The 26,923-nt window shown below is 39.3% G+C and overlaps 2 protein-coding genes across 4 annotated transcripts in view; one reads left to right on the top strand and one right to left on the bottom strand.

Moving 5' to 3' along the window:
- Nucleotides 1–26,923, bottom strand: part of LOC117414667 (voltage-dependent calcium channel subunit alpha-2/delta-4) — a 190,873-nt gene that overhangs the window by 99,234 nt on the left and 64,716 nt on the right. The window lies entirely within an intron of this gene.
- Nucleotides 266–26,490, top strand: LOC117414665 (leucine-rich repeat and transmembrane domain-containing protein 2-like). The gene is made up of 4 exons (XM_034024429.2): nucleotides 266–827; nucleotides 10,283–10,464; nucleotides 22,962–23,552; nucleotides 24,038–26,490. The coding sequence occupies exons 2-4, from the start codon at nucleotides 10,389–10,391 to the stop codon at nucleotides 24,508–24,510; spliced, it is 1,140 nt and encodes a 379-aa protein (XP_033880320.1). The 5' UTR covers nucleotides 266–827; nucleotides 10,283–10,388; the 3' UTR covers nucleotides 24,511–26,490.

Raw genomic sequence — 26,923 nt, forward strand, 5'->3', positions numbered from 1 at the left:
TTCAAATTAGCACCAATGAATGTACTATTTAGACATTACTCCAGCACAAATTAATAGGGATTAAGCCTGCCCACCCCCATCCTCCACCACCACCAACCCCCATCCTCCACCACCCACCCACCCACCCAAATACAAATTTACCAAATCCACTACCCTCCTAACACCCACTCCCACAAGGCTCTCTGACTCTCCCGCCAGCTCAAATAAAATACAATCTAAACCCTTATTTGCTTTTGTGAAAAAAAAAAAAAAAAACCCTGCAAGGAAGGGAGCTGCTGGGCTGATGAGGTCCTCAGCTATGTCAGCTGATACTCTCAGTGTAACCAGAGGAGACATCAGACGCAACAGCAGCACACTCTCATGTTTCTATCTTTAACACACCAATCCACACTCACACACACACACATACACACGCACACAGACTGGCAGAAAGGGCATGCATGCATAAATACACATGCAAACGCACTGGACTCGTATGCATGTAGACCTACTGTACAGACACAGAGACACACACACACACACTCTTTCTAGCAGAAGCCAGTGGACATCATAAATACATCAAGTGCCCATTTGCCCTAAGGAGGCAGATTGGCTAGTCAGACCACCCTTTCCTAAGAAGACTACATTTCCTCTGCAGTCTCAGGATGCATTCATGTACAATGAACTGAACCAAAAGCAGGAGTCTTCCATTTTCCACACAAGGAGGAATATCACATTTTTTCGAGGGGAGAGAATTCTTGGAAAACATCTGTACATAAGTTTTATTTATTTATTTTAATGAAAAAGTTTGATGCTACAATTTTGTCAACTGACATGAATGGGATACGGTGAGTTGTGTTTCACTCGTATATATAAATGTGCATTTTTATTTTTTAAATGCATCTTCAAAAGTAGGAAATGGGAGGGTAATATTATAATTTTACAGAATGCCTGTCAGACATTATTGTTGTCTATTTAAGATTATCACAGATTAATAGCTTTCCTTTAAATAACAAGCAGCAAAGACAAAACTATAGGACGGGGACTAGACTTTACAGAACAGGTGGCAATCTGGACATCCAACAATACTATTAACTGAGACACCTACTGTAATGTATTTGAGCATGTAAGGATTTTAATAAGTATATGTAGAGCATGTTGTACATGTTGCACAGCAGCTGTGTGCATTGGTGTGTACAAACGCACAGTGCAGTGCAGAGACACATTGGAAAGCAGTGGTGCGCGTTTGTGGTTCTGAGAATGAGTGGCTACTCTGTGGGTCTGTGACTCACAGAAACAACAGCTGACCTATAGTGGATGCTTTTAATAATTAACCTGTTAATATGAAACAAAATGACAATTTTAAACAGAAGCTGGTAAAAAAAAAAATATGTAATGCATGTGTGCTTGTGTGACTTAACTCTTAAGTGAACATTAATAGTCATGTTCCCCTAAGAACAAATATTCTTACAGTAATATTTAAACATCTCCAAATTCTGAAAATGTCATTACCAATAGGGTCTTTAAATGTGTCAGCAATTTAAAATGTAATTAACTACTAGCCTATCTTCTGTTTCTTTTCAATTGTATAGCTTTATAAACTGGCATGTACAGTACTGTATGTGCCTGCCACCTGCCTCTTATCATGTTCAGAGTGGCTGTGATGCAACGAAGAGCACAAGAACAGAAAGCATTCAGCATGATGAGAGCTCATATAAATATGCATGTATGTTAGAGTAGGACAGTTAGAGTGATATCTTTGTCACATGTTTGCATACATGTGCTGTGCATACATGCGTCCTTATATACTGTGTGTGTAATAGCCATACTGAGACTCTTTTAATTATCTGTTTCTCATACTGATAAAAAGGATATTTCTATAACAACATTTGCATCTTATAACACAAGCCATTCCGTTCTGCGCAGACTTGGACATGATAGTCTTGATAAGAAAGCTGGGAAATCGATCGAATAATGTGTTTTTTATTTTCTTTCTTAGACCTGGCTTAATAGCTGGGCTTGTTCTGAACAGACTTGCTTTTCTAAAGGAAACGTTTTATTTTAAACATGTTTGTATATTTTCATGAAGTTATGAATACATTTTGTTTCATTATTATAGTAATAATACAATATCTTAATAAGAAACAAACGCGCCAGCCCAATGAATTCGATGTTACAGGTTTCCGATGTACTTAACTTAGGTTACCAACTGAAAACAAAAGTAATTTTTTGTAGGGGGGCTAGTTGGCTATCTAGCAGGTTACATTACTAGCCTTTCATTCCTTCCCCTCTGGAGGCCTGGGTGCAGCTCAGGTTAAATCTGATTTTGGTGGTCTCAACTTAACTCCCAAGGGACATTCGTCTGCTGCACAAAACCCCATGTGCATATACCAGATTCTGCCAATTCAGCGCCCATGGGGTGTAAAGTTGTTGTTAAGCTAAAAGTGTGTTGTGGGGGGGACGGTGGGGGGGTGGCGTTGACTCAGGCAAGGGTGAAATTACAGGCATTATTAGCATTATGCAGATAGATTATGTTTACAATTAGGCATGCTTAAAATTCAAAGGTAGAGCCCAGCACACAGTCACGCTAAAAAATCAAGAAGTGCAGTTCATCTTTACTGACTAATGAAATACAATTCAAAGCTGCTGCTGCAGCTGCTGCAGTTTGTTTCACAAAACAAACATTCAACTTTAAAGCTACAGTGTGCAGTGCAACACCACATCATGAAAAACCACAATTGTAGGTGAAAAACACTAAAATAAAAGTCGCTACATTTACAAAAATATATAAACATGTACAACTTTCGGTCCAGTAAAATAAATGGCTTTACATAATCTCTGCAAGTAAGAAACTGGAGTGTCCAGTGTGGAAACACAACATGAAATAAATAAACGTAGCATATTATAGCATTAAAATGTTCAATACGAAAAATGCTGGAGTTACAAGCTCTTGCAGTGTCTAAAAATAAAATCAATCGGACTGCGGAGTCTGTATCATCTGATCCGAAACTGCTGAACTCTTGCCATTTGAACCTTCATCATTGATGATGCAAGCTATCGCCTGAATCATTAATGCACAGAGCAACTACTTCTAGGCAGCTTTTTCTATTCACGTGAGCTGCGATATTTCCCCTCAGACATTATTTGCGCATTGCTATTAAAAACTGGAAAATAATAGTGAAAATGTTACTTTCAGCTAAAAGTTGTGAGGGGCGATCGTTCGACCGGGGTGTTGACTCTGCAGAATCCGGTATATACACATATACATCTGTATGTACTGTATAGATAAAATATATATTAGGTATTTTACCTTGGTATTGCTGAAAAAATCTTTTTACGATCCACCCAACAAACATATGAGGGTCACATTTTGGTGCCCATGCTGACATATATATATATATATATATATATATATATATATATATATATATATATATATATATATATATATATATATATACACAGTGCCTACAGAAAGTCTACACCCCCTTGATCTTTTTTCACATTTTGTTGTGTCAGTGCCTCAGAGTTTCATGCATTTAAATGAGGATTTTTTCCACTTATCTACACACCATACTCCACCCTGTTAAGGGGAAAAAAGTTTTTATTGAAAAAAAGATTATATATTAAACATACAAAACTGAAATAGCAGAATTGGATAACTCTCCACCCCCCTGAGTTAATACTTGTTGGAAGCACCTTTGGCAGCAATTACAGCTGTGAGTCTGTTGGGATAGGTCTCTACCAACCTTGCACACCTAGATTTGGCAATATTTGACCATTCTTCTTTACAAAACTGTTCAAGCTCTGTCAAGTTCCTTGGGGAGCGTTGATGGACAGCAATCTTCAAGTCATGCCACACATTTTCGATTGGATTTAGGTCGGGGCTCTGACTGGGCCACTCAAGGACATTTACCTTTTTGTTCCTTAGCCACTCCAGTGTAGCTTTGGCTGTGTGCTTTGGGTCGTTGTATTGCTGAAAAGTGAACTTCCATCCCAGTTTCAGCTTTCTTGCAGTGGGCAGCAGGTTTTCCTCAAGGACTTCTCTGTACTTTGCTCCATTCATTTTCCCTTCTATCCTGACAAGTGCCCCAGTCCCTGCCGATGAGAAACATCCCCATAACATGATGCTGCCACCACCATGCTTCACAGTAGGGATGGTGTTCTTTGGGTGATGCACTGTGTTGGGTTTGTGCCAAACATAACGCTTTGAATTTAGGCCAGAAAGTTCCATTTTAGTTTTGTCAGACCACAAAACTTTTTGCCACATGGCTACAGAATCTCCTGAGTGTTTTTTTGCATACTTCAAACGGGATTCAAGGTGGGCTTTCTTGAGTAAATTACAGGCCAGATTTGTGGAGTGCTTGGTATATTGTTGTCACATGCACACTTTGATCAGTCTTGGACATAAAAGCCTGTAGCTCTTGCAAAGTTGCCATTGGCCTCTTGGTAGCCTCTCTGATCAGTCTCCTTCTTGCTCGGTCATCCAGTTTGGAGGGACGGCCTGATCTAGGCAGGGTCTCGGTGGTGCCATACACCTTCCACTTCTTAATAATCGTCTTGACAGTGCTCCAAGGGATATTCAAGGCCTTTTTTTATACCCATCCCCTGATCTGTGCCTTTCAACTACTTTGTCCCGGAGTTCTTTTGAAAGCGCCTTGGTGCTCATGGTTGAATCTTTGCTTTGAAATGCACTACCCAGCAGAGGGAACCTACAGGAACTGCTGAACTTATCCTGTAATCATGTGAATCACTACAATTTAACACAGGTGGAGGCCACTTAACTTGGTGTGTGATTTTGAAGGCGATTGGTTACACCTGAGCTAATTTAGGATTGCTATTACAAGGGGGGTGGACACTTATCCAACCAAGCTATTTCAGTTTTTTATTTTTAATTAATTTTCTATAAATTTCTAGAATATTTTTTTCACTTGGAAGTTGTGGGGTAGGATGTGTAGATAAACGAAAAAAAAAAACTATTGTAATACATTTTAATTCCAGGCTATAAGGCAACAAAAGGTGAACATTTTGAAAGGGTGTGTAAACTTTCTATAGGCACTGTATATATATATATATATATAGTAGCAAACAGAAACACAATTCATGGAACACCTGGACAGCTCTGCAGTAATACGTGCAGGGAATATGACGGGCAGGACGTTCAAACTTTTGTAAATGATAACTCCAGTGTTAATCAACAAATCGGTATGTAGCATTGATTTTGGCATTTTCAAGAGGTCGTTATGCCTATCTCGTTATTAAATAATCAAGTTAATGTGATTTTTACGAAATTATGTTTATTTTCTAAATAATAGTATTATCTTAACGAGCTGTGCTTCTTGCGACTATTCCTTTTGCTCGTGTGGGAATTTAAAAGCAAATCCGTGTTAATTGTCATAATTTATGTTAATTTGCACTTGGAAAAGGAGGGTTTTAATTAACGAAAGACTATAACTCACTTTGAAATAGGGGCAGCAGTGTGGAGTAGTGGTTAGGGCTCTGGGCTCTTGACCGGAGGGTCGTGGGTTCAATCCATGGTAGGGGACACTGCTGCTGTACCCTGGAGCAAGGTACTTTACCTAGATTGCTCCAGTAAAAACCCAACTGTATAAATGGGTAATTGTATGTAAAAATAATATGTTATCTTGTAACAATTGTAAGTCGCCCTGGATAAGGGTGTCTGCTAAGAAATAAATAATAATAATAATTAAACAGGCCGCGGCTGTGACGCTGATGATACAGACACTACCTAGATAATATTTGTAGTTATGAAAATATTTTAGACTTGTATATACTTGTGGTTATGAATGAGATTTGTTCACTTTTTCTAACAATTTGTAAGTTTAAGCCCAGAACACACTGCCTGATGACATCGCAGGAAGGGATTCATTAAGTACAGTTGCAATGTGGCAAATTAATAGGCAAAAAGATAAGGCTATGGCAGTAATAAATATCTACAAATTTGGCTAGAACTTAATGCGACGTGATCGTGAAAACCACATATGTATTCTCTCTCTCTCTCTCTCTCTCTCTCTCTCTCTCTCTCTCTCTCTCTCTCTCTCTCTCTCTCTCTCTCTATTAAACACACACACACACTCACGCATTCATGCATACACACACACGGTATTCCATTGGTTTGTATACAATGTCCATGCCAATATTTTTTTAAAACAAGACCTGACAGACTCACATTGTACTTTTTAACTATTAGACAAAATATTTACAGAATACTTAAAATCTGCTGCTATAATCATGATTAATTTATTATTAATAGCGTTATCATTAAATTATTCCAAATTAGGTTTTTTATTTACAATGCTTATAAAGTCAGCAAAAATATGTTTTTCCTTTGTTGTAATTAAAAACATGATTTGGTATAGTTTAATTATAACACTATTAATAATAAACAAATCATGCAGCATGGTCCTAATAGCAGTTGTCAAGTATTTTGTAAACATTTCATCCAATAGTTAAAAAGTGCAATATGGAGCTTGCTTTCAAAAGATATCACCACGGGCATGATTGTATACAAACCAACTTGCCAACTTATTTGTAATGTTGTCAGACTCCCCCCACACTATGTACAGTGTACACTCTCACCTTCACACATATAACATCTTCTTATAATACTGTAAGTGTTCAGTGGCTATTTTTATTCATGTTGAGTTTATTTATCACGGAGGCAAGCAAACAATACTAGAGAAAATGCATGATTAGAGGAATTCACCAAACAATTAACTATAAACAAATTGAGTTTTGGATTGGGGTGTTCTATTGCATTTTTTTAAAATTTTTTATAAATTTAGTCGTTGCCAATTATTTTTTATTATTTTCTCCAAATTTGGAATGGCCAATTATTTTATTAAGCTCAGCTCACCGCTACCACCCCTGCGCTGACTCGGGAGGGCGAAGACAAACACACGCTGTCCTCAGAAGTGTGTGCCGTCAGCCTACCCGGACTCACCATGCAGCCACCCAAGAGCTACAGTGTCGGAGGACAACGCAGCTCTCGGGCAGCTTACAGGCAAGCCCGCAGGCGCCCGGCCAGACTACAGGGGTCGCTGGTGCGTGGTGAGCTGAGGACACCCTGGCCGACCTAGACCTCCACCCCCCCCCCCCCCCCCGGGCGACGCTCAGCCAATTGAGCGCCGCCCCCCTGGGAGCTCCCGTCCCCGGTCGGCAAAGGAATAGCCTGGACTCGAACTTGCGACGTCCAGACTATAGGGCGCATCCTTCACTCTAGGCAAGTGCTTTTACTGGATGCGCCACTCAGGTGCCCCTTGTTCTATCGCAATTTTAAAAGCTTAATAAATATATAATTAAGTGTTATCCATGTATAATAACTAACTACAAACATAAATGACACTTCAAACTTATTTATTTATAGCCTACATTTATTTAAGGCCTATAATTTACATATTACACACACACACAATAGATATTCACATTATTTTTTATTTCCGTTTGGCTGCTGCTCATTGGTAGGAGAACCGTCTCTCTGTACGCTAGTAGTTTCCATAATAGCAAATTATGCTTCCATTCATTTTTCTTGAGCTCGTTAACATGCATTTTGATTAACGAGTTCCCCTTATTTAGTCGTTGAGACAGGAAGTGATGACCTGCGACAATTAAGCTTTTTAACGACTCAATTTCAAAGCATTAACGGATTGATTTAATTAACACATCTCATTTGAAAATCACTTGCTGCTAAAGCTCTTGTTACTATACCATGAGTTTGATACAATAATACTGTTTTTTGAAAATCCTGTCCCACATCTCTTGCGTCAACAGGAATTAATACCAGTCAAAACATAAGCTCTTAGCGGAACAATGAGCCCGGTTAGCGTCTGGGGGCACAGGGAGAACGTCCTTGCTGAGGACTGGCTGCCTTACCCTCTGGGACTGGCTTTTGGGAGACCCCATATGGCTCTGAGTGGTCCACATAAAACCAGTGCAGTCACATTCACAGGGTCTTCATAGTCACAAAGTACATGAATGGGATTCTAATGCGATAGAGTTTAGGGGATTCAATAGTAGTCTGAATGTAAGGGCAAAGGATTAAAATATTTGTATAAAAATTGAGTTCGTTGGATTACAGCCACATGCAATCCACAATGTGTGCAGGAGGCCATGATTTGGTGAAGTATTCCTTCGAATTTACTCTTGCTTCTCAAAAATAGATTGCATCTTAAATTCGAGTACAGTATAGTGACGCATGTGTTAAAATCAGCAACAAGACGTGACTATCCGAGTACACAAACAGCAATATGACTGACTGCAGAGAAAAGACAACAAAGGCGTCACTGCCTGAATAGACAAGCAGCAACGTGACACTGCTGAGAAAAAACAAACCAAGCTTCCTGAGGAATTCCAAGAGAAACGTTTACAATTTCAAAATTTCTAACAAGCAGTACCAGCTTGGACAGATCGGAAATGCTGATCAGACCCCCATATTTTTCGACATGCCAAGCAATAATACAGTTCAATGCTGTTGTGGTTGCTGGGTTACATGTTGCTTGATGCCGTGGAGTGTTGTGTCGTGCTTGCTATAATATATAGAGTGTGCAGCACAATAAACAAGCTCTGTGGTTAATCTACAACAACACTGTTTCATGTCAGTTTTGTAAGATACAACAGCATAATTGAGGTTGTATCTTTGTAAATGCATATTTATTTGAGGTTTTATTTTTTCCTCAAATTGTGGCTGGTAAATTTGGGCTGCATCTTAAATTCGACGGAGTCTTAAATTTGAAGGAATACAGTAAGCGATTTGCACCAATAGAAGCTGCAGTATATTGTGCACAGATAAATGTGCAGACACACTTGCTTTGTAAGTGAGAATCAGATGTGAACATGCATATGAAGCTATAAAGTAAATCCAGTACACTACACTGCAATAACCAGTAATCCCCCAGAAGTTAACAAGAATGTGTGCCCAATGCCTGTCTATTGGCATGTGTGGTATTAATAGATTGCTACAAGGAATCTATGTAAGAAGACACGGCATTTAGCTTCTGGCTGCTCTGACCTTTCACCCCCAAGTGAGTTTGCTTCAGTAAATCTGGGAGTCTAATTTTGAAGGTCAAAGACATATAAAACAGGACTCACAGAACCCCAAGACCAAGCGAGCCACTCTTCCCTCTGTCCTTCCCTGTGGCTTTAGCATACCCTTGACTGGAAGTCCCAGACTGTTTAACTTGCAGCTTAAGCCAAATTTGAACCCTGGCCTCCAGAGGTGAAATTAACCCACCACATCAACCTCACCCCCAGCTCTGATCGTTATTTTTACATGTTTTAGTCTGGGGATTATTTCTACCCTTCTAACAAGCATGTCAGCCTGGTTTTCAGAAAGAGCAGATGCTAGCAGTTATCCGCTTTCAGCATCTGGGTCTTAGGGGCAGAGGCTGATCTGTAAATGACCAGGAGAACAGCTTTAATAACAGCTACTATTTAACAGCTGGGTGGCAAAGGACTCTTCCCATGAACACAAACAAAACTGCATAAAAATGAGGACTGCAAGACGGAAAGCAACCATTAGACAACAGTTACAAGTATCCGTGGGAGATCTCAACCCAGAAAGAAAAACAGTCTGAATTATAAAAACCCTGAGCACATTAATGGGCATCAACATCCCGTGCTGTTCAGACGCTGATGTGTAGAGCTTGGGCTCCAGGTGCAGGGATTAGACCACGCCTGACTTTGCTTTGGATGCATTCCATTTGAAACCACTGCCTATTAAAGTTACTTTGTACCGGATCTGATTTCGGAATCTATCTTGTTTTCATTGAAATTCAATGACAAAATGACCAGATGAATTGCATTGTTCTAAATTAAGACAGGTTGCTGAACGGTTATTCAGCCACCCTCATTACTGGATAATTACAGAGCTCTATTATTATTATTATTATTATTTATTTCTTAGCAGACGCCCTTATCCAGGGCGACTTACAATTGTTACAATATATCACATTATTTTTTACATACAATTACCCATTTATACAGTTGGGTTTTTACTGGAGCAATCTAGGTAAAGTACCTTGCTCAAGGGTACAGCAGCAGTGTCCCCCACCTGGGATTGAAACCACGACCCTCCGGTTTTGGACAAGAGTCAAGAGTCCAGAGCCCTAACCACTACTCCACACTGCTGCCCTATTATCAACCTTCCGAACACCTGGGTAACGCTCTGGTTATAAAATACTGACAGGGGCGCCAAAAACAAAGTTTGCACAGATTAAAATTTACCCTAAGGCTGGCCCTGAGTAAACCTGTCAAGCCTAACCAATGTTTCTCTAATTTTTTGCAGGTTTTAAGCTCTACTGGTTTTTTTTGTCTCGCCGAAGAAGGCAGGTATCGGGTGGACGGAGCTGACAGGCTGATGTAAGATCTGGAAAGCGAGTATCAAAGCGGGAATGTCCAACATGAAAAACCACACAGAGGCCTGGGAACCACAGCAGAGCAAACCTGCACTCAGGCTGTGGAACACTGGTGAGTACTGCCCATATCAATCCTGCTGCTGCATTCATTATGCATTCTATCTGCAGTTTAACTGGATTCCTTATACAATCAAAGAGGATACCTTTTCAAGAAATGTTGCTTTATCAAAATGAGTTTTGATTCAAAAGGCCATTTTTTTAGTAAGCCAAAGCTAAATGAATCATTTTGCATTCCAAATGCACTGATTTATCATTCATTCAGAATTCTAAGTACTTGATCAGAATTATATGTGAAGGCATTTGCGAAAAATTTGCCGAAAAAGTTTTACTTAATTCTCTGAACAGTCATCATGGCATGCTTTTTGAATGGTTTTTAGGAATATAATACAATTAACATCCATATTGAATCCAGTTTCAATCCAGTTTGAAAGTTATCTTGAATTGAATTGGTTTTGAATGAAAAGTATTTTAAAATCAGGCCAAGGCTGTATAAAGTGTGCACACTGTGATTCCCATCTGAGCTGTAATTTGAAACACAAACAAATTCCAGAAGTGTATTTTTGGGCAATACCAAAGAATTAAACAGAGAATCAGTGTTGTGTTTTCTAATGCCAGTAACCTACATCGCAATTCTATACAACTCGAATTGGACAGCTCTGCACCCACCACAGCAATGTGGAGGTATGTATGCTTGAGGGCCAAAGTGTGGACGACATGCTGAGAATAGATGCTCTATTATTATGAGTAACCAGAGCTGCCAGTCAAGAACTTTTGCTGTCATCCTTTGCAGCCAGCACAAACACTGCTTCACTCAGGCATTTTTCTAGTCAGAAATCATTATTATAATTATTGTTGCTTTTTCATTGAGCTCTTCTTAGTTCTCAAGATATTTTGATAATCAGTTTGAAGTTTCTTAGTGCTCTGATACCGGGCTGTAGGTATGACTTCATATGTAAGATTAATAATATTTGAGTCACTATTGGTTTTTTGCAGTATTCTTAATAACCTTTCATAAACACCAGCTTTCACCATAGAACGTAAGTTAAGACCCCTCTACCTTTCAAAAGCAAGCATGGAGCCAACAGCAGCTGTGCCTTAGGAGAGGCTCCCCTTTCACATGTTCCCTTCCCACCCAATTCCAAAGACAAGGCTCCTCTCTGGACCGGAGACTACAGGCTCTGATCCCTCCCCTGTATAAACAGCTTCCACTATCACAGACCGAATCTAAGGGCACCTCCCAACTGGCCGTGCAGCATTCCAAAAGCTGAGATCACGCTATAAACCCCACCACTGAATCTGCTCAAATGTTCTTCTAATCCCTGGGCTTTACTCACCACCCCATCTCCCTGCAAAACAGGGCAGCTGATACGAGAATTACAATGTGACTTTTCCGGACCTACTTGTCAAACTGGAGCACACGCAATTGTTGGTATCTGCAGGCTGATATTATTTTGCCCATCACATTTTTTGGCTGTGGGGTGGATGGAATGGTGATTTTACTCAACAGCGTTTCTTTTAAATGCCTCAATTCAGAGACGTGTTCACGGGATCTGGCATGAGTGCTTTACAGTGAAATGACTTCGGTAGTGTCCCCTTACCCAATTAATGCCAAGGATTTTTAGGGTTTTTAACCCCCATCAAAGCTTGAATTTTAGAATGCAATGTGCCCAATTACTTTCTTTCACTCCAGGTTAGAATCTCCAATTATGTTCCCTCACCGTGGCAATATTCTCCTTTTTTAAAATTGATATTTCCATTTATAAACCATATTTGATAGGTATTTTGGTTCTGGAACACTGAATACATGACACATAGACTTAAATGTGCTCTGGATCCCAGAATAAAATGAAAATCACAAACATCTTTTAAATATTGTAGACCGAGACCGAGTAGGTTGGCTCACCTCTCAAGGAAAGCCATACCACAGTGCTGTACATTGGCATGAGACCAATTGAAATCGGCCCTTCGACTCCACCCTCTCCCTTTCTCACCATATCTCGGCCATAACACGCACCTGCCGTTTCCACCTATTCAATGTCTGCAAAATACCGCCCTCCATTTCCTTTTCTGCTACTAAACTCCTGGTCCACTCTCTCATTTTCACCCACCTTGACTACTGTAACTCCCTCCTCCTTGGCCTCCCCTCTTACGCTTTTACACCATTACAACAAATTCAAAACGCCTCTGCCCGTATTATATTCAACCTCCCCTGCTCCTTCCATACCTCCCCTCTCCTCCTCCAGTACACTGGCTCCCTGTCTATTATCGTTGCCTGTTCAAATTCCTTACCCTTGTGTACAAATCTCTCCATGGTCTTGCCCCACCTTATCTGGCTGCACTGATCACCTACTATGTTCCTTCACGTCCCTTACACTCCCAATCACTATTGTTCCTCTCTGTCCCACCCTTACCCTGTGCCCAATCCCGTTTCCATTCCTTTTTCCTTCTTGCTCCCCTTCATTGGAATAGACTCCCACTTATCATAAAACAGTCACCCACACTGCGTATTTTCTGCTCCTCCCTCAAAACGCATCTCTTCTCCCTAGCCCATCCTACTGATACTCCTGGCCCCTGACCTTCTGTTATGACCCTGATTCCCTGACCCTGACCTAGCCTCTGGCCCTCTGCTTTCATTTAAGCAACTAATCTGTATTTTCCCACCCTAGCCCAATAAACTTACATTCTTTCTTTACCCATTTTTTCTTGATTGTACAGTTTTGTTTAAACTTGTAAAACGCCTTGGCTAAAGGCGCTATAAAAATGTAAATAAATATATAAATGCTGCGACAATAACAATTAAAAGAGTTGTCAATAAACTTTGAGAACTGAAAAAGCAAATGAGGTTTTGTGCAGATTAAACAGTCTTGGGACAGGGCAGACAAAGCAGATTACTTCAAGTCAAAATATAAAAATAACGTAAATGAATACTTTTGAAAATCCATTAACAAGTTTTCAAAATAACCACCTAAGCCTCAGCGGGCCAAGATCAACTTGCGTCGCGCTGCTAGTACTTAAAATAAAACAGATTGCTGCTGGATCGGAGCACATTCTTTCATCCAGAGATATCTACACTGCTAGGGTTACACTCACCTCTTTATTTTTGTGACAAACATTTCCCAGGAAAAGAAGTGTCAAGATGTCTGTCAGATTTCAAAAGGTCTTCCAGTCTTTGATTTTGTTGCGCTAATATTGAGTTATTTTAATAATTCTAATTCTAACTGTCCTTGAGTCTCGTATATTAAAATTAAAATGACATCTGAACATTCTGTACTTGCTCTTTAAAACTATTTGAATGAAAATGACAAGGAAACTGCCCTCCTCAAACTAACTGTGAAACATTCCAACATTTGTACACTAAGAGTCTTCTTCTGACGCACAAAAAACAAACAACAACTGGCAAATTATTTGACAGGAACATTTGTAAATTATTACAAAATATGTACATGCCTTATTAGCTGAAGATGACATGCATTTATCATGTACAGTTGGACCTTTCTTACATTATAAAACCACACACAGTGATGGGAGTTATTTTCAAAAGGTGTAATTTTCATTGTGTAAGTTTCAAAACATAGTACCGTAACATTACTTTTAAATAAATGTAATGTGCTCATAAAATATGAAAATGGTCTAATTTGCAAACTAAACTAATACCGATACATTGTTTGGAATTATCACAGAGCTCTAAAAAAACAAAAAAGATAAATGATTATGTTTTACGATTACCAAGAAGCCAAGTGCCTCTGAGTCCTCTAGATCCATAAAGCCAAGTGTCTCTGAGCCCTCAGTATGTTGCAGTATGAATTGCATGAACCTAGGTAATTTGCTAAAAAGTTGGTAATGACATTTTCCCCATCATAGAACATTTCCATATTATAGAATGAAACATTTTCCCATTTCAATACATAACTTCAACTTGAGTTCGGTCGACAGGCCACGTGAGTATAGACAACAGCACCAAGGGTTTTGCATGCCAGCTACTTGGAAACAAGTGACCTGGATTTGTTGCTGCTCTTCTTCGCTGGTTGGGAAATAAATTAAACCTGAGGCTCGTTTGAAGAATGTTTCAGTAACGACAGTTGATGACTGTGATAAACCTTATGGATCACCATTAAATCCCTGTGTCAAACAGGAGTGTAGTGGGGCCAGAGCATACCAGAGCATTGCTCTGCCATTTATTTATTACCTAAAGTCAACATTATATTTTGGAATTGGTATTTTATTTTCGTGGATCCCAGCCACAGCTCACATTGGTGAAGGGTGCATTGCCTAACCACTGTCCCTCATCGCCAGACAGCTGACACTGCATACGCTTCAGTCACAGCCCAGGTTAGCAGGCAAGGTTTTATTTTTTTTACAACCGTACATCGAAAAGCCCAAAGGTTATGAGAAACAACTTCATTCATAATACCTCATTGTTTTTCTTTCGTTTGTTTTTTATCCAACAATAAATGGATATAAATTATTTATACTGTATCACAGCTGTTGGTATTGCGACCCATAATTCATTGAAGCATGTATTGTTAACACAGACTTTCACAACAACAGGTGTACATACACTGTTTAATATGCATTGGGAAAAAAATAAAAAATTTTGGTTATGCTCTAATTAGGGCATTTGAATTTTACAATCTGACTGGGAAGAAGTCTCAAAAAGAGGCCAGGGCTTGCTTTTTTACACACGTGGATTCTAAATAACTTTCTGATTCATTAGGAGTTCGGATAATTAGTTTTATATATTTCAAGTGCTAATAAATATAATGTTATTATTACACTGAAAATGTAGTAAATGTTAACTGTTTTTAATGTAATTTTTTTATTTTAGGACAGCACTGGTACTGCAATCCCTGGGGCTCTCTTTTCGTACGTGACGTGACTAAAGGGGCTGGTATAGCCCCGATTTTCATAAATCTAAATCGATTATGCTCGTCTAGACGACTACATTCTCTCCTACAAGTAACACTGGATTTAGATGTGTCGATGTGTGATTTTTGAAAACCTGCAGTCACCAACGTGCTCATTGACGAGGCAGTTTATCAATTAGGATGGTAATGAGCAGATGGGGCTCAGAATCACGTACATTTAGTTCTTTAGGCATTTGTAAAGGTCATTTGCATTTCAAAAAAGAGACTGGTGATAACGTGTTGAATCGCCACAATTGTATAAAATGATTATTTTGTTTTTTGTGACAACTGTGTAGTTTTCGGAAAGTATATCTATTTGTTCACGCACAGTCCCTTCAGTCACTATTTTGGACATTGTAGACTGTCTTATACCTGAGTTGTCTCCGATGGATCTTTGATATAGAGGATATTTTATGCCAAAATGAAAAATAAATGAATAAATAATAAATAAATAAACAAATGCATATTGAAATACATAAATACATATATAGACATTAATTTATTTATTTCTATATTTATTTATTTTTCATTTTGGCATAAAATATCCTCCATACTTTGAAATCTTAAGGCAGTGGTTATCTTCACTGCCAGGGGAATGGCAAAGCTGCGCATTGTGGAGTTCTCCAAATTCTCTGATAACTCCTCACATAAAGATATTGTTTGTGTATTTAGTCGAAAACGACAAATAACCTGATCTGTTTGGTCCAAAAAACAAAAAACTCCTCCTTATTCTCCTTCTCTCTACCTGCACCGCAGCCACTTTGAAAAATAAACCTGCCATTCTTGCTTTTAAAAAGGTAGTGACTTGTCTACCTTTTAAACAATAGCGACTGAAGTTACACCAAGTGGAGGTAGGTGTAACTCAGAAAGTCCTAAAAGCCTAATAATAGATGTGTAAATGCTTCTGTCAGCTAATTTAACAAGCCATGAATAACTTAAAATAGACGGACGCCTGGAAGCACCTACTTATAATTTCGAAAATCGCACACTCGTGTCACCCGTCTAAATGGGTAAAAAGGAAGCTTAGGTATGCTTAAACCCCTTCATCACGTACAAAAATATGGCCCCTGGTGTAAGGTGACCTGATTTTCCAGTCTTTAAACTGGGACAGTATGGAAATATTGTGAATAACTTGCAAAGTCCTACGATGAAGATCTCAGGTTTTTATTTTCACTTTGGCAATGTTTGATCTAATATCATATTGAAAGTGAATGCAGAGACTGGTGATATTCAGCTTGGAGCCTTTTACTTTCAAAAACTTTTTTGTGAATAAATGGTCTTATTGTCTATGTAATTTCATTTCTACACAAGTATAGTTATTGCATTACACAGTAGCAATTCAATAATATCAAATTCTAAGATTCAATTTTATTGCTGATTGCTGCTGCAAATCTAGTCCATTTTCTGATTAAGAAACTGCATCTTCTCTCTTTGATTTCCACTTTCCATCTCACTCTATCTCTATCTCTATGCTATCCTCCAGTGTCCAATCTGCAAACCAGGCCCTTTCTGTATGAACACATTACATCTCTCAATATTTCTATTAATTAAATGATTACTTTATAGAATCCTTTTTTTTTTTTTTGCAAAATATTGAATTTCTTACCATTTAATATGACATGGTATTTATTCTGTATTTTTTTTCTGTTGCAGTTTCTGCTTGGATCATTAGTGTACCGTGATTAATAGATACTAGGATTTTTTAGCCATGTTCTACTATTAAACTATTACTAATAAGGTGATGAAATGTGTTAAATATCCTCTTGACTGTGTGCAATAAATGAAGACGACTAATCAGCTTTTCTGAGTTTTGTTTAGAAGCTGCCCTGATTGCAGAAGCAGGAATTTCCTTCTGAAGTAGTTATTCAGTATGGTAAATACTAAACCACGTATGCAAACCCTTTAAGTTTCTCTGAATAGTTGTATTTCCCCCCCCCCCCCCCTTTAACATGCTGACAGGTATCACTTAAAGCAGAAAGGAACCTGTTAAAAACGTGTTAATTGCGTGATGACATTTCATGCCAAATCGCTTTTTCATTATCATTGTATCATATACAGTACTCTTATACAACTATCAATGTAAATATATTTTTTAAAGAAATTCAATTGGAGACCTGAAATTATTGTATTTCATTATTGCTAAAAACAACACAACATGTCTACTTAAAGAAATAAAAAATGTTCTGAAAATATTTTTACAATATGAATTTCACAAATTTTGTATTATTCAAGAACATATGTTTTTTAGAGGGTACCTGTGGTGAACTGAAAGTGGATACAGACTTACTTTTACGTCCTATTTTACAGCCCCTCCTATTGCTGTGATGGGCTATTTTAATGCACAAAGTGTTCATTATAGCTACACACAAAGCAAAGTTGTTTGCACGCAGATATACAAATATCTGGAACACTGGGACCAAAACGGGGCGTCTGATCACCTTAGCATGGTGTCAAATTGACATCAGGTTTAAGAAGCTCCCAAAGGGACAACGCCACAGTAGTCAAGCCATACTTTTTTAAAAAAATGTTCTTTTTTTTTTTTTTTTTTTTAACAAAAATGTTTCATAATTGAAAATCATCTTTATAGATTCATATGAGATGGTGCAAAAATGATATTTAAATAAATAAATCAAGTGTAGTGTCCATTATTGCTTATTAAGACCCTGATAATAAACGTGTATTATGTCATTGCAATCACTCAGGTGAAACAATGTCTAATCTGCCCAAACATCAATATTTTTCAACAAAACTTTCAGGAAGTATTGTAAGGTCCCTCGGGTCATAGAATAATGCGTTTGTATAAATGTATCTCTAAGCAGAATAAATAATAAAAAATACTTCAGTTTAATATATATATATATATATATATATATATATTTTTCACATTATAAAGTACTTCAGAAACCATATGAACATTTCGCTTTTTTCAATATATATATATATATATATATATATATATATGTACAGGCTATACCTATGCTACTTTAACAAATCAATGTGTCTCAAGGGAAAATGTAATACAATATGGGTTTGTAAATAATGGATGCTGAATTATAATGCATGCTGTATTAAAAAATACCAATGTAACTTGAACCTGCAGCACCCCATTAAATACTGGCAGAACTACCTGCAATAAACACCTTCAGAAGATCTTCCATGAAATCCAACAAGCCACTGGTGACAGCTGCCAAGCTGGGTTCGAGCGCAAGGGTTGAGTGGTTAGCGCTTTTTAATATACAGCCGCACCACTGACAACTTTGTTCAGACACTGAACTTCACAGAACTAAACTTCCTGTGTTGCTTAAGGCCATCGGTCCAGTGGAAACATTTTAAATTTTTTAAAACCTGTTTCTCTGACACTGATAGCTGGCTTTAGGTTTCACACACTACAGGGTAATAGCGGGGATGTGATACTGTAGTGTCTCCCCAGTCATCTCAGTTTTCCATTGATCAAATTACTGGATGGAAGCAAAGCCTCCTTAAACAAAAACAAACCTGGGAAGGGGGGGTTGTTGGTTAACCCCTTAAACCTTAAGGTACACAAGGAATTGTTCAAACAGCTTATTTTTAAAATACATGAGAGGGACTCAAGTATCACAATCAAACTGACAATTTGGATGACCAGATCCAACCTGTCAGTACATTTTAAATCCTGTTCCGTTCGCCTCATTGCAAAAAGAAGAAACTTCATTTTATTTGTGGGATGCATATGTTCCTTGTACCTTAAAGGGTTCATCTGTTTCGCACTTGCCGTCAGCAGAAATTAAACAGCTAATTTCAGAAGTGTTTCTAGAAACTTCTGGGTAGGGTTAGTAGGCCATTGGAAGTCAATGAGTTCCCCTCAATGTCAAAGGAAAAAAATGACAATGCTTCTTATGAACTGAGTAGGTTCTGTAATAATGAGACACCCTACACACAATGTATTAAACGTATTATAAAATCATAAAAAACAACACTTGTCCTCAGTAAGCATAAAAAGATTTGACATCAATACAGAAAACAAGATGTACTAGAATTTTGACAAATCCTTAATTATTATTATTTTTTTTCTACTGTATTTTCCTGTTTATACCGGATATAGTTGTTTTAAAGAAGACTATACTTATGGCAGATGCTATGTTTCCACCTGCTACAGGAATGATCCATCAGCATGTCCTGTTGCTGATTGTGTTACAGACTGCACACTGCAGATGGAAGTGGCTGCAGACCCAGGCTGATGTATATACTTATGAATCAGATGAGTTTTACAGGCTGGTTTCATGGTGCTTTAGGTGCAATTTCAAAACAGGGCTGATACTGTCAATCAGGCAAGCATATGAATGCCACTAGTTCCAGTAACTATTAAACCTTATTTTCCAATTTTTTTTTTATAACTATCAACTCTGGAGTATAATGTTAAACTATAATTTGATAAAGCATATGACCTTATTAAGATACTTTCTTTTTTTTAAATAGTTTTAAAGTATATCAATATCAAGTGCCTCAGTATTTCAATTAACCAGACCAAGGTTTAATGAATCTATTTCTGCTCCTAACTTTTTAACCAATCCCAGCATGGGGATCAGAGCGGTCTCAATGGGAACTGTCATGGTGACAACCCATATAATTCAATTCTTTAATGGCATGACAAGCCTAAAACGAAAGGAAAGTAGAATCACATGAATCCATTTCAAAACGAGAACACTGAAAAGGACTAGGGTGACGATCCTGTCATGTAACAGTATTAGATACCTTCTCTTACCAAGAACAAAAGCCAATGAAGCGATCAATGATCACTGGACATGTGTGGTTGCTTACAGGGGTTACAGCTAACGCAATAATTCCATACACTTCCATTTGGTATGCAGGTCTTAGAAGAGTCTTATCCTAAACAGTGCTTTGAAAAGTGCAGAGACAAGGTTTCATGAACTGCTAAACTCTTATTTAATTGATCAAAATGACCAAAACAAACATGGTATAAGTAGGCTGTGTGATATCTATATAGAGAACAGAAGTGCATAACAGTTTGAATGTCCTTATTTCAGTATCTATAACTCTGTTTATTGAGTAAGTAGCGGGGTTCCGAAAAATATATACTGTTGCTACAACTGTTTAAATAACGTATCTAATTTATTTTCATTGTTAACATCCTGACAACTTTTTACACTTATAACTTTAAAGTCTTTTTCAAAGTGCTATTCAAAACGTCCACTCTAGTACACTGGGGATTGTGATCTGTCCTCGAAATCATGGGTATATTTAATGTAAATCGCATATTTTTTCCTAGATTTAACCACAAAAAGTCCAGATTTAGCTAAATACATATGTTGACAAGCACATTTTTAAAAGTTTTGAGATTTGTACTTTCAGATATAATTGATAAATGTTGAAAACACGTATCACAAATTCAACATTTAAAATCAGTATGACAATTAAAGCTAGAAAAAATGGTTGAGTCTATAAATCTATAAATGTATTTAGCTAAATCTGGACCTGGCTCTGTTCACTGCAGTTTCACTGACACTCGCCACTTCAAACCTCATTTCTCTGGTTCTACATGTCCTAGTGTGATCGTCAACGGCTCATTTGAAAAGGTAAAAAAGAAAAGTGCTCTGGCTTTTTTCTTCTGTACCACATGGCTCTTTATGGCTGTGTTACCTGTTTGACAATGTTGGCATAATCCTTACGCTATCAGTCAACTAGATGAGCCATTTTGAAAAGAGCTTTGAAACAGAGTTTAAAGTTATAAGTATAAAAAGTTGTCAGGATATATATATATATACAGTGCCTTGCGAAAGTATTCGGCCCCCTTGAACTTTGCGACCTTTTGCCACATTTCAGGCTTCAAACATAAAGATATGAAACTGTAATTTTTTGTGAAGAATCAACAACAAGTGGGACACAATCATGAAGTGGAACGAAATTTATTGGATATGTCAAACTTTTTTAACAAATAAAAAACTGAAAAATTGGGCGTGCAAAATTATTCAGCCCCTTTACTTTCAGTGCAGCAAACTCTCTCCAGAAGTTCAGTGAGGATCTCTGAATGATCCAATGTTGACCTAAATGACTAATGATGATAAATAGAATCCACCTGTGTGTAATCAAGTCTCCGTATAAATGCACCTGCACTGTGATAGTCTCAGAGGTCCGTTTAAAGCGCAGAGAGCATCATGAAGAACAAGGAACACACCAGGCAGGTCCGAGATACTGTTGTGGAGAAGTTTAAAGCCGGATTTGGATACAAAAAGATTTCCCAAGCTTTAAACATCCCAAGGAGCACTGTGCAAGCGATAATATTGAAATGGAAGGAGTATCAGACCACTGCAAATCTACCAAGACCTGGCCGTCCCTCTAAACTTTCAGCTCATACAAGGAGAAGACTGATCAGAGATGCAGCCAAGAGGCCCATGATCACTCTGGATGAACTGCAGAGATCTACAGCTGAGGTGGGAGACTCTGTCCATAGGACAACAATCAGTCGTATACTGCACAAATCTGGCCTTTATGGAAGAGTGGCAAGAAGAAAGCCATTTCTTAAAGATATCCATAAAAAGTGTCGTTTACAGTTTGCCACAAGCCACCTGGGAGACACACCAAACATGTGGAAGAAGGTGCTCTGGTCAGATGAAACCAAAATCGAACTTTTTGGCAACAATGCAAAACGTTATGTTTGGCGTAAAAGCAACACAGCTCATCACCCTGAACACACCATCCCCACTGTCAAACATGGTGGTGGCAGCATCATGGTTTGGGCCTGCTTTTCTTCAGCAGGGACAGGGAAGATGGTTAAAATTGATGGGAAGATGGATGGAGCCAAATACAGGACCATTCTGGAAGAAAACCTGATGGAGTCTGCAAAAGACCTGAGACTGGGACGGAGATTTGTCTTCCAACAAGACAATGATCCAAAACATAAAGCAAAATCTACAATGGAATGGTTCACAAATAAACATATCCAGGTGTTAGAATGGCCAAGTCAAAGTCCAGACCTGAATCCAATCGAGAATCTGTGGAAAGAACTGAAAACTGCTGTTCACAAATGCTCTCCATCCAACCTCACTGAGCTCGAGCTGTTTTGCAAGGAGGAATGGGCAAAAATTTCAGTCTCTCGATGTGCAAAACTGATAGAGACATACCCCAAGCGACTTACAGCTGTAATCGCAGCAAAAGGTGGCGCTACAAAGTATTAACTTAAGGGGGCTGAATAATTTTGCACGCCCAATGTTTCAGTTTTTTATTTGTTAAAAAAGTTTGAAATATCCAATAAATTTCGTTCCACTTCATGATTGTGTCCCACTTGTTGTTGATTCTTCACAAAAAATTACAGTTTCATATCTTTATGTTTGAAGCCTGAAATGTGGCAAAAGGTCGCAAAGTTCAAGGGGGCCGAATACTTTCGCAAGGCACTGTATATATATATATATATATATATATATATATATATATATATATATATATATTCTGTCATGAACATTAATATTTTAATAATAATGATTTAAAGCTACACCCCACCCCAGAAAAGCAATGTTAATGTTGTTAACTAATAGTAGTGTGTTAATTTATAACATCGTTTTTATCCTGGATTAATTGTACTGGTGGAAACTGAACAGTAGTGGCACCTAATGTCGTTTATCACTTCTGCCCTTTGTATGCTTCCCCACAGCCCTCCTCTGCCTGCTCGGTACAATGGCCTGTTTGGTGGAAACGGCGTGGGCCTGCCCCGCCCCATGCGAGTGCAACAGCACCGTAGTGGACTGTAGCGACCGCGAGCTGCTTTCCCTCCCTTCCAACCTTCCCCCCAACACCAAGACCCTCCTCCTGCTCAACAACAAACTGAGCTCCCTGTCTCCCAGGGCCTTCTCTAACCTCACCTCCCTGGAGAGGCTGGACCTGTCCAACAACTTCCTGGACAACCTGCCTGCTTCTCTGTTCAGAGACCAGGGCAACCTGTCAGAGCTGGTCCTACATAACAACAGCATCACCGGGTTGGGCAAGGGCCTGCTCCAGAGCTGCCCTGGCCTGCAGCGGCTTGACCTGTCCATGAACGGCCTCTCCCAGGTGCCCCTGGGGCTCCTCGATGACCTGCCAGGGGTGGAGTGGCTCTCCCTGGCTGACAACAGGCTGCAGGCCCTGGAGAGGGCCACCTTCGAACCCCTATCAAGCCTCCAGCACCTCCACCTCAGCGGAAACCCCTGGGAGTGCGATTGCAACCTGAGGGACTTCAAGCACTGGATCGAATGGTTCCTCTACAGAGGTACAGTACTGTGCACCCAGCGTGTTCACAAGCTGGGGCTTACTTGACCACGCAGTTATTGCCATTTTCAAATCGTCCAGAGTGTTTTTTGTAAAGTTTGTTAAGTGTTTATAAATGTCACCTTCAGTGCTTTCAAAATGAGAACAGACTTCTACCCCACCCTCTTGAGCAGTTGAACTGCAAACGTGAAATAATTGAACAAAATGGGCCTTTAAAATCAGTCCTTAAATCCTTAAAACAGACCTTAAAGCTTTGACCATTGAGCCATTCTCAACAGGCTCTATACACACAGCTTTAACTCAGGAGTTGTTTTACGTCTGTTTTTTCAGTCATAAAGCGAATGAATTAAAGCGTTGTGAATAAAGCCATTATCTCCCTAACTCTACCGGTTTTAGCCTCTATGTCTCAGACTCATTGTCTCTAACCTTAACCCAAACTCCTAGCCCCTTACGCATTCTCAGGCTCTCCCTGTCTTTCCTATGCAGGCGGGAGAATCGACGGTGTGGAATGCACGCTACCCAAAGACCTGCGTGGCCGGGACATTCGCAACGTGCCCATGGAGATGTTCAACTACTGTGTGCAGCTGGAGGACGGCTCGCTGGTGCCCGGGGGGGAAGGCAGGGGGCCACCGTGTAGTCGAGGGGGGGAAAATCCACCGCAGCCCCCCCCGCAGCCCCCCATTAGACCCCCTACAGAGGTGGTGGAGCCGGTGGCTACAGGGTGCGTGAGACAGCGGTACCGTCCGGTGAGTGTGCGGCGAGCCATCGGCACGGTGATCATTGCGGGAGTGGTGTGTGGCATCGTCTGCATTATGATGGTGGTGGCGGCTGCGTACGGCTGCATCTATGCCACCCTGATGGCCAAATACCAGCGTGAGCTGAAGAAGAGGCAGCCACTGATGGGGGACGGAGATGGAGAGGGCGAGCAGGACGAGAAGCAGATCTCTTCGGTGGCTTAGAGGGATTGAGCCTTTCAGCTCCCCTGTGCTTCGTTTCTCTGGTTCATGTTCTTCTCTCTTTTTTTTTTTTTTTGATTCCTGAGTTTTGTGCTCTGTGCCAGTTCAGGAATGAAGAAAGGTAACCCGCTGTCCCAATCTCTTTACATCTCTCAAATCTCCTGGATTCTGTGTGTGGATTTGTGGGAGGGTGGAACAGGAGAGAAAGAAGGAAAAGACCAAAGCTGTTCCAAAGGAACCCGAGTACAGGATTGTCAAAGTCTGGAGACTGTTTAAAAACACAAAGTGTAACCTCTCTCTCTGTGTACGTGAGTCAATCTAATTTCTGACTATTAGAAATACTGCAAAAAAATGTCCGGGACAGAGACTGAATGCCCTTCAGTTTCAGTTGTTTCCAAGTTACTCTTATCCATCTTCTGTTAAAATTGCTAGAGGCTTGTTTTTATGCAGGTCAACTGTACCCCCGTCTCTGTTTTGAATGGACACCCTATTCCTTAACAAATGGGATTTAAAGCAGGGCACACTAAGTGGCATAAAGGTGTGAACATTGGCGGCTGACACAGTCGCTGATGAAGTACACAATCCAATTCCTCTTTCTGTCTTGCACACATGGATTTTAGAGTATATTTGTCTTACAATACAAAGTAAAGAGAATATCATGAACTGAAACAATTTAAGAGATTTAAAACATAGCTGGACTGCGCTAGTTACAAAGCAAACCTCTGGGTGACCTTCCATGCATCAAAGTTATCAATACAGAGAGGGAGCCTGCGATGGGACACAGACAGAGATGCTCCCTGTCTGTGCTGTAAGAAAACACTGACATAACAAAACTGCGGTTCTGCACCTCCCTAATATCCAATATACAATAAATATACCCTTATAAAAGCTGACCATGGTATTTTTGCACAGTATTTTTGCAGTTTTCCCATGCTTTTCCCCTGGTTATACTTTGCATTTACCATAGTCTACCATGGTTTGTCATGTTTAATATGTGTTTGATACTGCTCTGGGCTTTACAGTGCTTACCATAGTTTTATTATGCTTTATCACACTTTGCTACGCTTTTACTATGGGAAACTTTTATAAGGGTAACTACTTATGTAGTTCTAGTAACTGTAGATGAATAAAGAATGAGCTATTCTTTTCCCTCGATCATTCCTGTTCCTTAATGGTTTCCAGTGCAGGTTCAGGCACTGGAAATGCAGCTTTTCTCTCTTTATTTCTGTGTCAATATTTTATAATACTCACCTCCTTGTGCAATCTGCTTTACCGGTGTGGGTTTGAAGCAACATATTTTCATTGAAAGGACTGCCACGTCCTGCTGATGAGTGGAAGTCACAAAGCTATTCTCTGAGCTGTCTCTTTTCAGGCACAGGTGCAAATCCTCAGCAAAAACAGGAAGGGGCCGTGTGGGGGCTGAATATGGGTGAATTTCTTTACTCACCAGAGACTCCTATGCTGGGCCCTAACCTACAGGGCTAAGATAATATGGTGATTGGTTGCCTGTTGTTTAGTCCTCTGTAAATCATTTGCTATGCTTTGGCTGCATTCAAACTGGGCATTCTTAAAAATGAAACAGTACAGAAAAAAGTGACTGTCAGTAGTGCAACTGTAACTGGTGATTGGATTAATCCACAGGAGCAACATTAAAGTGCTAATTTATTTACTGAATATTCTGCATGTTAACTCGGAGAGCTGGCCCCCAGCCCACAGCCACCCGTGGCCCCTAATTCCTGGACAACAGTTGCAGTTTAACTGAATCCAGGCTCGACAGCTGCTTTCACAGTTAAATATCCTGGTTACGTCCCCAGTGCATAAGAGTGAGAGGTATTAATGGATCCTGAGATCATCCAAGCATCATCCTCTCTGTTGCTATGATGGAACCTCCCTTTGGGAATATGAGTCTTAAAACCAGGAGAGTGCTGCCTTTTTATTTATATATATATATATATATATATATAGATAGGGTGATTAGAAAGTACGTTTACCACATCACTGATATGGTGCGTTGATGTGGTAAACTTACTTCAATCACCCTGCAATTATATATATATATATATATATATATATATATATATATATATATATATATATATATATAGTAACGTATCCATCCCTTATTCCTTAGGATTTCAAGATGATCGCTCTTATCCCCAAGGTTATCTCCAACCAATAATACACCAATACACAGTGGATCAATGAAAACGTGGTTGCGTATGTTTATCGCTTTACAGATCAAAAACAAAACGACCAAAACAAAACTTAACTCTTCCCAGAGTCCTAACTGAAACTGATTTACCCAACAAAACCCATTCTTATTTTAATTAACACTCTTTTGTTCTTATATTCTCTCCTCACATAGGTCCTCTCCAAAACCCCCGCACCCCAACAACTCAATTGTGATCTTTCTATT

The sequence above is a fragment of the Acipenser ruthenus genome, chromosome 7 (genome assembly GCF_902713425.1).
Source record: "Acipenser ruthenus chromosome 7, fAciRut3.2 maternal haplotype, whole genome shotgun sequence".
NCBI lineage: Eukaryota > Metazoa > Chordata > Actinopteri > Acipenseriformes > Acipenseridae > Acipenser > Acipenser ruthenus.

Bases quoted from the DNA above. Each gene is read 5' to 3' on its own strand.
- LOC117414665 (XM_034024429.2), top strand. From the start codon at position 10,389: ATGTCCAACATGAAAAACCACACAGAGGCCTGGGAACCACAGCAGAGC. The intron at 10,465-22,961 runs GTGAGTACTGCC...GCTTCCCCACAG, and splicing joins ACTCAGGCTGTGGAACACTG to CCCTCCTCTGCCTGCTCGGT. The intron at 23,553-24,037 runs GTACAGTACTGT...TTTCCTATGCAG, and splicing joins CGAATGGTTCCTCTACAGAG to GCGGGAGAATCGACGGTGTG.